The sequence below is a fragment of the Dendrobates tinctorius genome, unplaced genomic scaffold, assembly GCF_039654945.1.
Source record: "Dendrobates tinctorius isolate UK_male_01 unplaced genomic scaffold, ASM3965494v1 ptg000040l, whole genome shotgun sequence".
Classification (NCBI taxonomy): domain Eukaryota; kingdom Metazoa; phylum Chordata; class Amphibia; order Anura; family Dendrobatidae; genus Dendrobates; species Dendrobates tinctorius.
The window spans coordinates 29,199,602-29,214,618 of NW_027361708.1; the positions used below are offsets into that span (position 1 = coordinate 29,199,602).

At 41.4% G+C, this 15,017-nt stretch overlaps 1 protein-coding gene across 8 annotated transcripts in view; it reads right to left on the reverse strand.

Moving 5' to 3' along the window:
• Positions 1-2,546: 2,546 nt before the first annotated feature.
• Positions 2,547-15,017, reverse strand: part of TBATA (thymus, brain and testes associated) — a 77,785-nt gene continuing 65,314 nt past the window's right edge. For 7 of the 8 annotated variants that reach the window (XM_073574887.1, XM_073574885.1, XM_073574892.1 and 4 more), the window contains 5 exons: positions 13,859-14,020; positions 13,492-13,573; positions 11,212-11,350; positions 10,012-10,064; positions 2,547-2,905 (listed from right to left, as the gene is read on the reverse strand). In XM_073574887.1, the coding sequence (XP_073430988.1) occupies positions 2,826-2,905; positions 10,012-10,064; positions 11,212-11,350; positions 13,492-13,573; positions 13,859-14,020 (516 nt within the window). In that variant the 3' untranslated portion in view covers positions 2,547-2,825. The remainder of the gene's footprint in view (positions 2,906-10,011; positions 10,065-11,211; positions 11,351-13,491; positions 13,574-13,858; positions 14,021-15,017) is intronic. The other variant, XM_073574888.1, reaches the window with a different exon arrangement.

Here is a 15,017-nt window from a genome sequence, read left to right on the forward strand (position 1 = left end):
TTGTGCATTTCCCCCACTCATTAGTATGGGTGAAATACACTACAAGAATTAACATTATGCAGATTTTAATCTGCTGCCAATCCTACAAAGAAAAAATAAGCAGCATGTGCTTGAGACTTCAGGGATCTCATTCACTTTGCTTGTACTGTAAAGTTTTGCTTATTTTGCATGTACACAGAGCCTTAAGGGGGTTTTACACATAGCGATATCACTAGCAATATCGCTAAAGCGTCAACGATTTTGTGACGCAGCCGCAATATCGCTAGTGATATCGCTATGTGTGATACTTACCTCCGACCAGCTCCCCCGCTGTCTGTCGCTGATTGCGCGAGATCCCGCAGCTCCATTTCTCGTCGGGCGCTTCCTGCTGGCGCCGACGAGCGACGCGTGGACGCGGACGGGAGGATGTCAGGATCGCCGCATCTGAAAGGTAAGTAATGACCGCTGCATCGCTGCTGCATCGCTGGTGAGATCTGCCTGTGTGACAGCTCACTAGCGACCATTTAGTGATGTACCAGCGATCCTGACCGGGTCGTATCGTAGTTGGGATCGCTGGTGCATCGCTAAATGTAAAGGGGCCTTTATAGTTAAAGGGAATCTGTCACCCCATTTTCGGCCTATAAGCTGCTGCCACCGCCATCAGGGGCTTATCTAGAGCATTCTGTAATTCTGTAGATAAGCCCCAGATGTAACCTGAAAGACAAGAAAAACAAGTTAGATTATACTCACCGGGGGGCGGAGGCGGGTGCGGTGGGTGTCGCAGTCCGGCACCTCCCATCTTCTAGAGATGACGTCCTTCTTCTTACTTCTGCCAAGGCTCCTACGCAGGTGTACTTTCTCTGCCCTGTTGAGGGCAGAGTAAAGTACTGCAGTGCGCAGGCACTGGGAAAGGTCAGAGAGGTCTGGCGCCTGCGCACTGCAGTACTTTGCTCTGCCCTTGTCAGGGCAGAGCAGTGCGCCTGCGCCGGAGCCACCACGGGAAGCAAATAAGAGGACGCCATCTCTAGAAGATGGGAGGTGCCGGACCAGACTGCGACACCCATCAGACCGGACAGGACCCGGACCGCCCCTGGGTGAGTATAATCTAACTCATTTTTCTTATCTTTCAGTTTACATCGGGGGCTTATCTACAGAATTACAGAATGCTCTAGATAAGCCCCTGATGGCGGTGGCCACAGCTTATAGGCCAAAAATGGGGTGACAAATTCCCTTCAATTAGAGAAAGTCAGGGACTGAATAGTTAATAGATTATAGTCAATGAGGGGCACAGTGCTGCATATCACTTTATATTTTGACTGGTGCGTGGCTAATAATATATTAATGGTGGGGTAAATATCTGTATTCAGGGGCGCTGTGCGGGGGAGACACATGTATCTATACAATGTATGTGACCTTGTTACTTTTAAGACTGCAATGATCATCGTGACAAGTTGTGACTAGAAGATGTTGACATGAAGGTCTGACCAGATGGAGAAGAAATAGCAGAAAACGACACAGTTCAGACGCGATATCAATGGTATGCTCCTGAATGACTTGGAGTGATTATGTTATCTGTAAAATCCCTTAGGCCACATTCCCACATTTGTGTAAAATGTCCATGTGCTGCCAGATCGGATGGCACGCGGACTTGTAGAGAGTAGAGACACTGACCGATGATGATGAAAACACACCGGCGGCAATACCTCGGGGGGACCTCCATCTATCTCAACCTTCAGGCCTCATCGTCTGTCAGTATCTCTAGTATCTTTACTCTCCTTCTCAATCTATAGAAGTGCATGTCCGCACAGGGATTCCCCACATCCACGATCTGTCTGCTAGTCGGAAGCTTGCTCAAGCCCGTGCCGCAGTCTGGATGATACGTTCACAATGGTGAATATACTGCAAAGTTATTTGTATTATTTATAAATACATATTTTATTAAATATTTCTGGATAAATTATAAAGAAAAAACGACTTGTGCCTTTTTCTGTTGTTTTTATTATCAGTCTTTTCCTCTATTTCATGTTTCCAAAGGGAAATGATTGATTGAAAGACTGATCACTGAGAGACTTTTAAAATGCATTTGCAGATCACACTGTTTACAATGATATCTCAGACCAAAGAACATACAGTTATGCTCCAAAGTTTACATACCCCCGCAGAACTTTTGCTTTCTTGACCTTTTTTCATAGAATATGAATGATAGCACCAAAACTTTTCCTCCACTCCTGGTTAGTGGTTGGGTGAAGCCATTTATTGTCAAACTACTGTGTTTGCTCTTTTCAAATCATAATGACAACCCAAAACATCCAAATGACCCTGATGAAAAGTTCACATACCCTGGTGATTTTGGCCTGATAACATGCACAGAATTGACACAAATAGGTTTGAATGGCTACTAAAGGTAACCTCCTCACCTGTGACCTGTTTGCTTGTGATCAGTGTGTGCATAAAAGCAGAGTGAGGAAATAGATGACATTTGTTGGGTCTATATGTCTTCTTCACTGTCCACCTTTGTGGATCCTACAATTTTAATAGCTGACGAGATACGATACATACAAAGCATATTGTTGCAGTTTCTATAGATTTATTAAACTCCAAGCTACAAAAGAAGATTGAAAAATGCAGAATCATAAGAAAAATGCCTAAATTGAATATTACATTAATCAGATCAGATATTTCATCCTTTTTTTTGATATTCTGTTTGTCAGGATTAAGAAAGCATCTTACATGTCGATTGACAATAGTTTCCTGCTTCTAAAAAAGAGACACATAAATTGCAAGATCCTAAAATAACAGTTGCATCATTAGAGAGTTGTCCAGGAAAAAGTTGCTTCAGTGGGTAATTATTTTTCGGCGCTGGGTTTGCTGTGATTTTCATTGTCTGCTGCATGTATCTGAAGAACTTCTGCAGTACCAATGCACTCTGAAAAAGATTGTGTAAAATCAATGGATTTCATCAGGGGCCCATACTTATCCCAAAATATGTTGGTTTGGTGCCCCTCCTTTTATATTTATGTCTAGCACTTGCAGGTTAGCTCTCTTAGGGCTCATACTCACTAGCGAGAGACTTGCATGATTCTCGTGCGAGTCTCTTGCATGAAAACCTGGCACTGCTGCCGCCACTCGGCCTGGACCGTACGGCTACATGTATTTCTATGCAGCCGCACGCTCCGGTCCAAGTGCCGGCGGCAGTGCCAGGTTTTCATGCAAGAGACTCGCACGAGAATCATGCAAGTCTCTCGCAAGTGAGTATGAGCCCTTATAGTGAATGATGCTAATAATACTAGACACCTCCACATACTTAGATATTTGTTAAATGCCAACTACAACGCTTCACCTAGATACAGGGATATAAAAAGTCTACAAATGTTAAATGCCATGTCTTTGTCATGTAAAAAGAAGAATCAAGAATAATTTCAGAACTGTTGGCAGTGGATTAATTTCTGTACTGTCCAGCCATTCAACAATGAATACTGTAAGGTAGCGCTGTCATTCAAGGTTGGGGACATGCGCTTGGCAGCCAATCACATCCGGCACAGGTTTTCCATAAAACAATAACAATCCATGCGGTTTATTCAGGCATCATAAACCCACAGCAGCAACATAAAGTTCATATAAACAGCATAGCGTCCATGACAGAGCTTCCCTCTGTTAAGCCTGTAGTCATACAGGTTGTGCAATGTCCAGCACACAGGCTCTTCAGCCTCACAGTTATCTCACCCAGTCAGGGTTACCTTCTCATAGCTGCTTCAGCTCACTGCAGACAATCATTCCCATCTCCCTGGGAACTGTCAGATGCTTGCAGCCATTACTCACAGCATTCACGTGCTGTCAGGCAGGAAGTCCCATCTCCCAGCGGGACCTTCCACAACGGACCAACCGGGTCCCAGCATTTTCACATGTGACCTTCCCTGGCCACCTTATATGGTCTGTTGCCACACCCACCGGGTCACATAGCTATGACCTCATCACAGGTCCTACAAGCATTCATACATTCTTTAGTATGGTGTTCTAGACACACCCCTGGGTGGATTTGTAGGTAGCTCTCACATTGGCATGAAAGATCAGCTCTGCTGATCAGCACATAATCAAGCCTTCATCCCGAGGCTACCCACCTTGAGATACATTATGATCATTCAGCATCCTACTCCTTTCAGAACACTGGAAATGCTTATACGCCTGTCCTGGGACATCCACACAGCGCCCCCTAGCGGACACAGTGGTCACTACACCACAATACATACTGTATTAATTTAGGAACAAAGGTAGCACAGTATACAATAGATATTTCTTATTGCTTAGAATCTTAGCATCTTATCTGTCAGCTTTGAAGGGGGAAGTAAAATGTGCTCCAGCTGCACACACAGTGAGCAGGAACATCCTGGTTCTTTTTTCATAACAATGTAATATTGGCATTATAACACTATTGCTGGACACTGAAAATCATGCACTATTAAACAGTGAATAGTAGTTGATGCAATATCTACTATATAATCGTCTAATTCTGTCTGTCTGTTTGTAACGGAAATCCCGTGTCGCTGATTGGTCGTGTCCGGCCAGCCGCAACCAATCAGTGACAGGCGCAGTCCGGACTCGAAATTCGAATGACCCACGCCACCGCCAGGAGGAGGGAGAAACAGAGAGAAACTACATACATACTCTAGAATACCCGATGCGTTAGAATAGGGCCACCATCTAGTATACAATAATAAGCATTAATTCCAACACCAAATAATGACTTATCCTATTACTCCCATAGCGGTTCTGAATTCTTCAAATTTGGCTCTTGGAAGTGGCTTTGTCATAACATCAGCTATCATCTGGTCAGTCTCTGAATAAATAAACTCAATTATACTACTTTCTATTAAATCACACAGGTGTTTATGTGTAACGTCAATAGATTTGGTTCCCACATTGATCCTCTCACTGCATGCAAGATTAATGCATCCTTGGTTGCCTTCGTAAATCACCGTTGGTTGAGTTGATAGCTTACCAAAATCACATAAGAATTGGTTTAACCAAAAATACCTCTTGACTTGCGTGGGTTGCAGCGGATTGGTCTCTGTACTGTCCAGCGTTCAACAGTGAATATATATGTTTATTCAGGCACCAAGATTACACAGCTTAGAACTGGTACTCTATTTCTTGTAGTTTAGTATCTTAGTATCTTATCTGTCAGCTTGCAAAGTGAAAGTAAAATGTGCTCCTGCTACACATAATGAACCTGAACTTTACTGGTTCTTTTTTTAACAATGTATCATTGGCAATATAACATTATTGCCAGAGTTAGAAGCTCATGCACTATTAAACTGTAGTAAACAGTAGTTGATGCAATATATAGAATAATAAGCATTATGCCAACTAAAACTTTTTCCACCCTTAATATCACATATAATGTGTAGAATTCAATTGAAAAAGAAAAATAACTAAAATAATGTGGCTGAATAAATATGCACACCCTTAAGCTAATAGTTTGTTGAAATACCCTGGTAAGAGTCTATGATAGAATAGGCAATTTTTGACCACTCTTCATTGCAGTATTGCTCCAAATTTATCAGATTATGAGAGCAAATTGTGTGTACAGCGTCCTTTAAAGGTAATACACAAATTTTCAATTGGATTCACGTCGGGGCTCTGGCTGGGCCATTCTAAACCTTTTGAGCTTCTTCTGGCAAAGCCATTCTTTTCTTGATTTTGAAGTATACTTGAGGTAGTTATCTTTCGGAAAGGTGACATTCCTCTCATTGTCATCTTTTTAGCAAAGGCATAAAGGTTTTTGGAAAATTGCCTGATATTTGGAACTGTTCACAGTTCCCTTGACCTTGACTATGGTCCAGATCGAGCTGCCAAAAAACAGCCCCAATGCAAAATGCTGCCTCCACCCTGTTTCACCTAAGGTATGGTGTTCTTTAAATGATGTGCAGTATTGGGTTTAATAATAATCTTAATATAGCGCTAACATATTCCACAGCGCTTTAGAGTTTGCACATATTATCATCACTGTCCCCAATGGGGCTCACAATCTAAATTCCCTATCAGTATGTCTTTGGAATGTGGGAGGAAACCGGAGAACCCGAAGGATACCCACACAAACACTTGCAGATGTTGTCCTTGGTGGGATTTGAACCCAGGACTTTGGGCAGACTTGATGTAGGCTTTGGTAAAATATAGCCCGGCTGGAATGTTTTTCTTTGTAAGAAAAGGCTTTCCTCTTGCCACCCTACCCCAAAGGCCAGACATATGTAGAATACAGGAGATCATTGTCACATGCAATACACAACCAGTATTTGCTGTAGGCCTCGTGACAGCTTCAATTTTCTTCTTGTCTTTTTATACATTTTTGATGACTATCAAGTTCTTGGTAATTTCTAAAGCTAAAAACTGGAAACAAATGGGTTAATCTGCGCTGCTGTTGAAGAAGATTGAAGAGATGTAAAATCTAAATGTAAGCGGTTTATTCATCAGCGAATTTCAAAGTTTTACAATTTCTTCACCAAGATTGTGGCTCTTTCCTGATGAAGAAGTTGTAAAACTTTGAAAGGCAGTGACGAATAAACTGCTTACATTTGGATTCTACATCGTTTCATTCTTCTTCAATGGCAGCGCAGATTAACCGATTTGTTTCTAGTTTTTATCTTCTGAATCTCCTTGTGGGTCTGCAGCAGCCTAAAGGTACCGTTACACTTAACGATGTCCCAGCGATCCCACCAACGATCCGACGTGGATGGGATCGCTGGGACATTGTTAGCTGATCGCTGGTGAGCTGTCACATAGACAGGCCCTCCAGCGATCAGGACCAGCGAGCACGCTGGTTACCAACGTAAACATCGGGTTTCTAAGGGCTGCAGGGCCCTTAGAAACCCGATGTTTACCCTAGATACCAGCATGCACTGCAGGCAGGGCAGGAGGTGGAGGCAGAGCGGCGCAGACAGACCGGCATAGCTCTGCTGTCTGCTACTCCGGTCTGACAGACTGGAGTAGCAGATAGCAGAGCTACTCTGGTCTGTGCACCACTCTGCCTCCACCTCCCACCCTGCCTGCAGTGCACGCTGGTATCTAGGGTAAACATCGGATTTCTAAGGGCCCCGCGGCCCTTAGGAACCCGATGTTTACGTTGGTAACCAGCATGCAGCGTCGCTCATCGCTGGCTCCCGCTGCCACACACAGCGATGCGCGCTAGCCAGCGGGAGACCAGCGATGAAAGAACGTGCCAGGACGATCCAGCACGATCAGCGATACCCCGCGGGGGGGCGCGTTCGCTGCTGGATGTCACATACAGCGATCTCGCTGGAGAGATCGCTGATGTGTCACAAAATCAGCGATCTCGCCAGCGAGATCGCTGTGTGTAACGGACCCTTTAAACTCTATCAGTAGTTGTATGCACACAACCAAACCAGGTGAGCACCACTGTGCATATTATCTTAATAATTTTAACCTAGATAAGACTCAGTTTGCGCTTCTTATCCTTTCCAGTTTCTTCGCTTCACTATGTTATTGGTAATGTCACTGTTGTGCCAAATGTAAGTCACTTCTTGGTGACAGTCTTCACTGTGTTCCATGGTAAATCTAATGCCTTGAGAATGTTTTTGTACCCTACTCCTGACTGATACCTTTCAACAATGAGATCCCTTTGGTGTGTTGGAATCTCTTTAACCCCTTACTGTCCGTTGACGGGATAGTACGTCAGCGACCAGTTTCCCACCTCAAAGCCGCGACATGTCAGCTGTTTTAAACAGCTGACATGTGCCCGCAATAGGTGCGAGCGGAATCGCGATCCGCCCGCGCCTATTAACTAGTTAAATCCCACTGTCAAATGCTAACAGTGGGCATTTAACTAAAGCTTCCAGCGCAGGGCCGGAAATGAGCGCATCACGTCACGTGATCAGGGGTCAGCAATGCATTGCCATAACAGCCTGAGGTCTCCTTGAGACCTCTATGGTTGTTGATAGCAGTGAAACCCTGTGGTCGGCGCTCATAGAAATGCTGTATTTCTACTACATAGAGGTGATCTATGCATCACCTCTATGTAGCAGAGGTAATCGTGTTATGGCAGCTTCTATTCTCCTATGGAGGCTATTGAAGCATGCCAAAAGTAAAAAAAAAAAGTGTTTAAAAATATAAAAAAAATAAAAAACATTAAAGTTTAAATCACCCCCCTTTCCCCCTCAATCAAAATAAAACAATAAAAAAATCAAACCTAGACATATTTGGTATCACCGCGTTCAGAACTGCCCAATCTATCAATAAAAAAATTAACCTGATAGCTAAACAACGTAGCGAGAAAAAAAATCAAAACGCCAGAATTATGTTTTTTCGGCAGCCACAACATTGCATTAAAATGCAATAACGGGCGATCAAAAGAACGTATCTGCACAAATAGTATCCCTAAAAATGTCAACTCGGCATACAAAAAGTAAGCCCTCACCCGACTCGAGATCAGGAAAAATGGAGACGCTACGGGTCTTGGAAAATGGTGCAATTTTATTTATTTTTTTTAGCAAACTTTGAAATTTTTTTTCACCACTTAGATAAAAGAGAACCTAGACATGTTTGGTGTCTATGAACTCGTAATGACCTGGAGAATCATAATGGCAGGTCAGTTTTAGTATTTAGTGAACCTAGCAAAAAAGCCAAACAAAAAACAATTGTGGGATTGCATATTTTTTGCAATTTCACCGCACTTGCAATATTTTTCCCGCATTCGAGTACACTACATGGTAAAACCAATGGTAAGCCCACACATGGCCATATTTAAGGAAAAATAAGAAAGTTATGGCTCTGGAAATAAGAAGAGCGAAAAACGAAAATGAAAAATCGAAAAAGCTCCGGTCATTAAGGGGTTAACAACCATGGCTTTTGCAATAAAATGCAACTACGACAATGTCAGAAAAATCCTACTAAAACAGCTAAACTTTATATAAGGTAAATCAGAATCAATGTGGTGGCAGCTGTGCACTGACTACTCTTTAAAGGGATTCTGTCAGTAAGATAAACTACGGTATCTTAAACCATCTTTATTTCAGCTCCATTGTTTGTGATCTTATGGATTGTGTGTTGGGACAGCTGCCTTCTTACAGTTGCATCCTTGTATATTTTGGTATGTATGTATACCTTTTTAAGGGGAATCTGTTAGTAGGATCAACCCTCCTACACCGTCTAAATGTGCATGCAGGTCATAGGAAGCTGACTAAAATGATACCTTGATATCTGCAATTCGATGTCTTATTCCAGAAAAATCCACCTTTTTTCTTATATGTAAATGAGCTTGTTTAGGACTATGGGACAGGAACTGATGTGCATGCGAATCTGCCTCCAGAGACTTTTGTAAATAAAACGGGACTTACCAGTGTGATATGTACGTTAATGGTTTGCTTCAGCAAATGTGTTTGTAAGGAGACAAAGTTTAGTTCTACTCTTCTGTGTAGGTTATATGTCTCACACAGGTAACTCCCCCTTTTATTAAATATAAGCTCTGGAGGCAGATTCTTATGCAGATTAATATTTGGCCCGTAGTCCTGAACAGCTCATTTACATATAAAAATCCATGGATTTCTCTGGAATAAGACATTGAATTGCAAATTTCTTTTTTTCAGCTTCCTATGACCTAATGCCTATGTAGATCACTTAGGAAGGCTGATCCTACTGACAGATTCCCTTTACTATGAGTTTAAAAGTGATTGCCTAATTCTGATCACAATCACATCCACAATTACAACAGTAAGTTCACACTTAATGCAACCACATTAATATAATTTTGTTTTTATCTTCAACCTCAAAATTATTTCAGTTTTTCAATTGAACTGCTACTGCTAACAGGACTGAATAAAGGTGGAAAAATTTCTGAAATTATTTATTTTGGAGTATGATTTTTTTACGTAACAAAAACCAAGCATTTAAACAGGGAAGTTGTAGACATTTTTTCTACCCACTGTACATCATCAATGTAAATGGTAGAAAACACAAGCCTAACAGCTAATACATTTATATTTCAAATACTGTGAAAATAATTCATGAATTATGGTTGGTTACCTGGTTTGTCTTCTTCCGGAACAGGCTCTGGTCTCTGCTTGTGACTGGACCTACTACACAAAAGAAATGAGTTGCTGATCACACATGACTACATAATGGGTATAAACACTTTTTGCATGCATGACATTTTCTCTGTAGATTGTTGGGACCAATGACAGGATGACTTGAACTAGCTTTTCGGTGTCCAGTATGAGGTGTAGAAGAAAGGGCAAGCAATGGCATTGGGGGAGTTTTCCATCGTTACATATAGGATGTTACTTACTACAGTGGTCACTTATCACATAGCAAAAATCTAGTCCTATGTGACATGCACAGTTCCCCCGGAAGAAGAATTGACGAAACGCGCATCGGGGTAGATGCAGCAGTCTTGACACATCATACAGGTATTCAGCATAATGTCTGCACACTATATGTGGTTATATTGTCTTTGGCGTACTCAGAGTTAATTACAGGCGACATATTCTGTTCTTTACATGCACTTAGGCACTTTAGTATCAGGGCAGTTGTTCTGTATTATGATTAGATGGATTTTTCTCATTTATAGCTGAGTTGTTTTCAGCCTTCTTGACTAGAGAGGTGAGTGGGAAGGTTTGTTTGCCTTATTGTATATCATTACATCATATTTTTTTGATAAATGGCACTAGAACCCATGTTTTTAGGCTGACAAGCTTCTCCTTTTAATAGGAATAACTTTCCAGTTTTTTGATACTTGCCATTATGTTATAATTATCCCTGATCCCTGGGGATCATATGAATTTTTGGTGAAAACCACTGTGCTTTATAACAGTATTAACCTGCATTGAATGTGTCAATTTGCTTCTTCATTCTTCTAGTTTGACAAGTAGCATCCATTACATACTTTGTATTTATTTGAGGTATTAATAGAAAAAATCTTTTGATGGTATATTTCTACACATTCTTTGTGCTCTGGTTTTTGGGCTCTGAATAAACATGCTTTGGGATAAGCTTGGGAAGGACAGGGCATGATGCCATAGCTTGTCTAATTCACGCCGTGCTATGGCATGCCCTACATCAGAAATATTACTCCAGTCTCTGGCTGAGGTAAGATTTATGGTGGTGAACTCCTTCTAATGAATCACAGGCCTCTGACTTCAGCATGCCCTCTCATCAACATAGGTGTGACCACCACAGGTATTGATGAATCGGGCCTTAGTGAAATTTGAAAGACAAAGCTTGTACCTGTTGATATTTTTTCTCTGTAGGAACTCATCCTTCGTTAACAGACCTATGTTGTTCTGGGTATAGAGTGTTTCCCCCACAGATTCATGTTGCATATTGGCAGTAGCTGTCTGGATCATATTCATGACAAGGTCTTTTTCTGCAAGAAATTACGAAAGCATGCAAATTGGCAACTGATCTGTCTACTATTGAAGGGTTATTCCCATCTTCTTAGATGACTAATATTTCAAAGTGCTTGTAAAAACAAGCAACTTAACAATTTACTGTCATTACAATTCCCCCTTGCTCTCAGTATAAGAGATTTTTCTTTGATTGCTTACAGAATCTGTTTTGCAGCGCTTACAAGCTTTTTCCAAAAGAGCTTGCTTGCAAGCACTGCTCTAAAGCAGACCAGGAGTACTGGACTGTTAGTTCCAGAGCCACTGTGCATCTGATGTTGCCTGATATTGGTCTAAACTGTTTATCCAGCAGAAGTGTCTGCCCCCCAGTAACCAGGAAGCCAGGGGGAGGCTGAAGAGCGGTATGATCATGAACTTAGAGGATGAGGATATGACTGGGGTGGCTCAATACCCGGCACTGCCGCCGGAACTCGGGCCCGGAGTGTGCGGCTGTAGGTATTTCTATGCAGCTGAGCGCTCCGGTCCAAGTGCCGGCGACAGTGCCAGGTATTGAGATGCGAGACTCGTGCGAGTTTCTCGCAATTGTGACCCCGACCCAACCCTGAAAGCAACATCAACCTTGAATGTTTCAAAACATTAAGTCAATATTTTGATCACATTTCTTATAATTTTATTTCTTCTTATATTTAATATAACTTATCACATCACTGCATCAACTGCAAGGTAATGAAGAAGGGGCAATATACTGTATAAAGTGTAGACTATTATGCAACATTCTAAAAAAAACAAAAACAAAAATATATAATGTGGTCTCCAAAACAGTATAAACCAGAACAGAACAAACCCCTAAAAAATAACTTTTAATAGTAAATGTCTAAAATCATATCCATTTTAGAAGCACTCTCATAGATTAAAAGTTAGATCATAATTCACAGGCTCACATTTGGTGTTCTTCAGAATTCTGGCACAACTTGGAGCTTCTTTTTGATGCAAACCAATTTTACACCAATTTATCATTCATTTGCGCCAACTTTAATATTGGACTGGGATTGTTTTTAGGCGTAAAGTAATAGTCTAGAGTAAGCCAAGCAACAGTTTACCTTCTCAAGATGCAAATCTATCAGACAACGTGCCCCACTATGATAAATTTGGCACATTTCCCGACTACCTGGACTAAGAGTCCCGTTTCATTTAGCGACGCACCAGCAATCCCGACAACGATACGACCGGGTAGGGATCGCTGGTGCATCGCAAAATGATCGCTAGTGAGCTGCCAAACAGGCAGATCTCTTCAGCGACGCAGCAATGATCAGCGATCAAACACAGTGATGCATGCTGGCCATTGGGACGCCGACAATGAAAAAATGGCCAGGGACATTCCTGCACGATCAGCGATATCCAGCAGGGGGACCGGTCGCTGCTACGTGTCACATGTAGCGAGATCGCAGTTGCGTCACAAAATCGGTGACGCATTAGCGATCTCGCTATGTGAGACGGGGCCTTAAGTTTAGTCAGTCTATCTATAGGAGTACATTAGTAAATATGGGTCATTGTTTCTTAACAACCAGTAAAGGTTCAAAGTTTACAAGGTGTCGCCTTCTAAGAATGGTACCCCAAGGAAAAAACTGCAATTTTCACCGCTATAAAAAAAACAGCCGGGAGGTTAAGGGGGCAGTATGATCCTGAACTAAGAGGATGAGGATAACCCTTAAAGTAACTTCAACCTTGGATGTTTCATAACCTTAAGGAAATATTATCAGATAATCCAATATAGCAATGTGCCACCGTTAAACCACGATATTAATGAGTATTTTACATTCTATGGCGAAAAAGTGGAAGTTAGTAGACCAACACATCGTTTACATTTTGGCAGAGGGAATCTCTATAGTCTCTAAGGTAGAATGTCGCGCTGAACCTGATACTTAATTTTTACTAATAGAACATTAACAATCAACAATGTAGAACAGCTGAACTAAAAATAGGCCGAACTAGATGGACATAAGGTCTTCCTTCAGCCTTCAAAACTAAGTTACTATGTTACTATGTTATTCTACTGAAAAATACATGTAATAATATAGTAACATGCCTTTTGTTGTAACTGAACAAATAAAAAAGTAGTGTAGTATAGTTTTACTATTAATTCTCCTGTGATTGCTCTTACCCCTCTGGCCAGCTGACAGGAGCCACTGTTGGATGGCAGACAGAGAATCAGTTTGCAGGATCTGGCAAAGCAACTCCAATATCTATTAACAGAAAAGAGACGTGTTACAATCCTCGGTCAGCGTGACCTGTTTATCATTGGAAATACTGACGATCGATCCAGTTTGTGGGGACATAGCTTCAATAGATCATCTCTTTTTGGTGTAAAGTTCAGATGAGTGACTGGAAAATTTAGGGTCATGCAGAGCCACAAGAACTTTGGGCCAAATATGATCTACATCTAAAATCAACAGGGCTCCATTATCTTACAGATTAGTAAAATGCTGACATATCAAATGACATTTGTCTCTGCATTTCTTAGAACTTGCCAGAAGTTCTTGATCTTGTAAATTAGCACTTGTATTCTTTTCTTTGGCAATACTGGCTCTTTTTGTCTTTCGAGATGCCTGTCGTGTCATAGTTCTTGCAGATGCAGGTATGATACGTCCAGTTTCTGCAGAGTACTGCGTAGATCTTCGTGGCTCTTCTACCTAAGCAATGAATTGGAATTATTACATTAGGAAATTAATTTTACTTCTGCATCCTGTTGTGCATTTGTGTCTGGACATGGTATTGCAAGTATGACTATTTTTTGCTTTTTCATGTATTCTATTCATCTTTTTTTGCACTTTTTTATGCAGGATGGGCACTTCAGTGATGGCTGGGTAATGTGTGGTATCTGGCGTGTCGGTGAACATACCGTATATTATTGGCAGCCCAAGGCTGAGCCATTCCTTTGCTTCCCCAAAGCAAAGGAATGGCTCAGAGACTAAGGTAACAGGACCCCTAATGTACATCCAGCCTTTCCTTCCGATGAGTTATGTAGCAAACTCTAATTACCACTTCCACTAGAATTGTTACCTATTTTTCACAAAAAAATGTAATCAAATGGAAAAAATGTGATGTACTTTAGGGATGTGACCTAACAGGGAGTGCAAGTTCAAAGTTAGATAAAGAATCAATCATTTTTTGCTGACCATTTACACAATACAAGGTGAAAAATAGCGATATTCATCCCTGACATCCTTAATTTTAAATGTAGAACCCAAGGGTAGTCAATGAAACTAATAAAGTGTAACTATAATCGGGGCCGTTTGGTTTCAATTAAGGTGTCCAGCATTTGGCAAATACCCTAATGGAAAATAAATAGACCTCCATTATAAATAAATTGATAAGTCTGATGGTTTTTGCGCCCGTCATGCAACAAATACGGCTTTCTCAAAACTGATGAGTGTTTTGGAGATAAATTCCAGTTTTGGTGACATATTCATGTAGCGATGGTTGTTCTGGTGCTGTAGTCATGTAGTTATGATGATTTTGATGATATATTCATTAGCAAAACCATCATCAGTACATGAATACATGCCATAATCTCATCTGTTATGAATGAGTCACCGAAGGAGGAAAAAACAAAAATACAACCTAAGTCCAGAAAACCGGAGAGGTTGGTAGCTATCGGATTGCAGACCCCTAATCCTATCCACAACA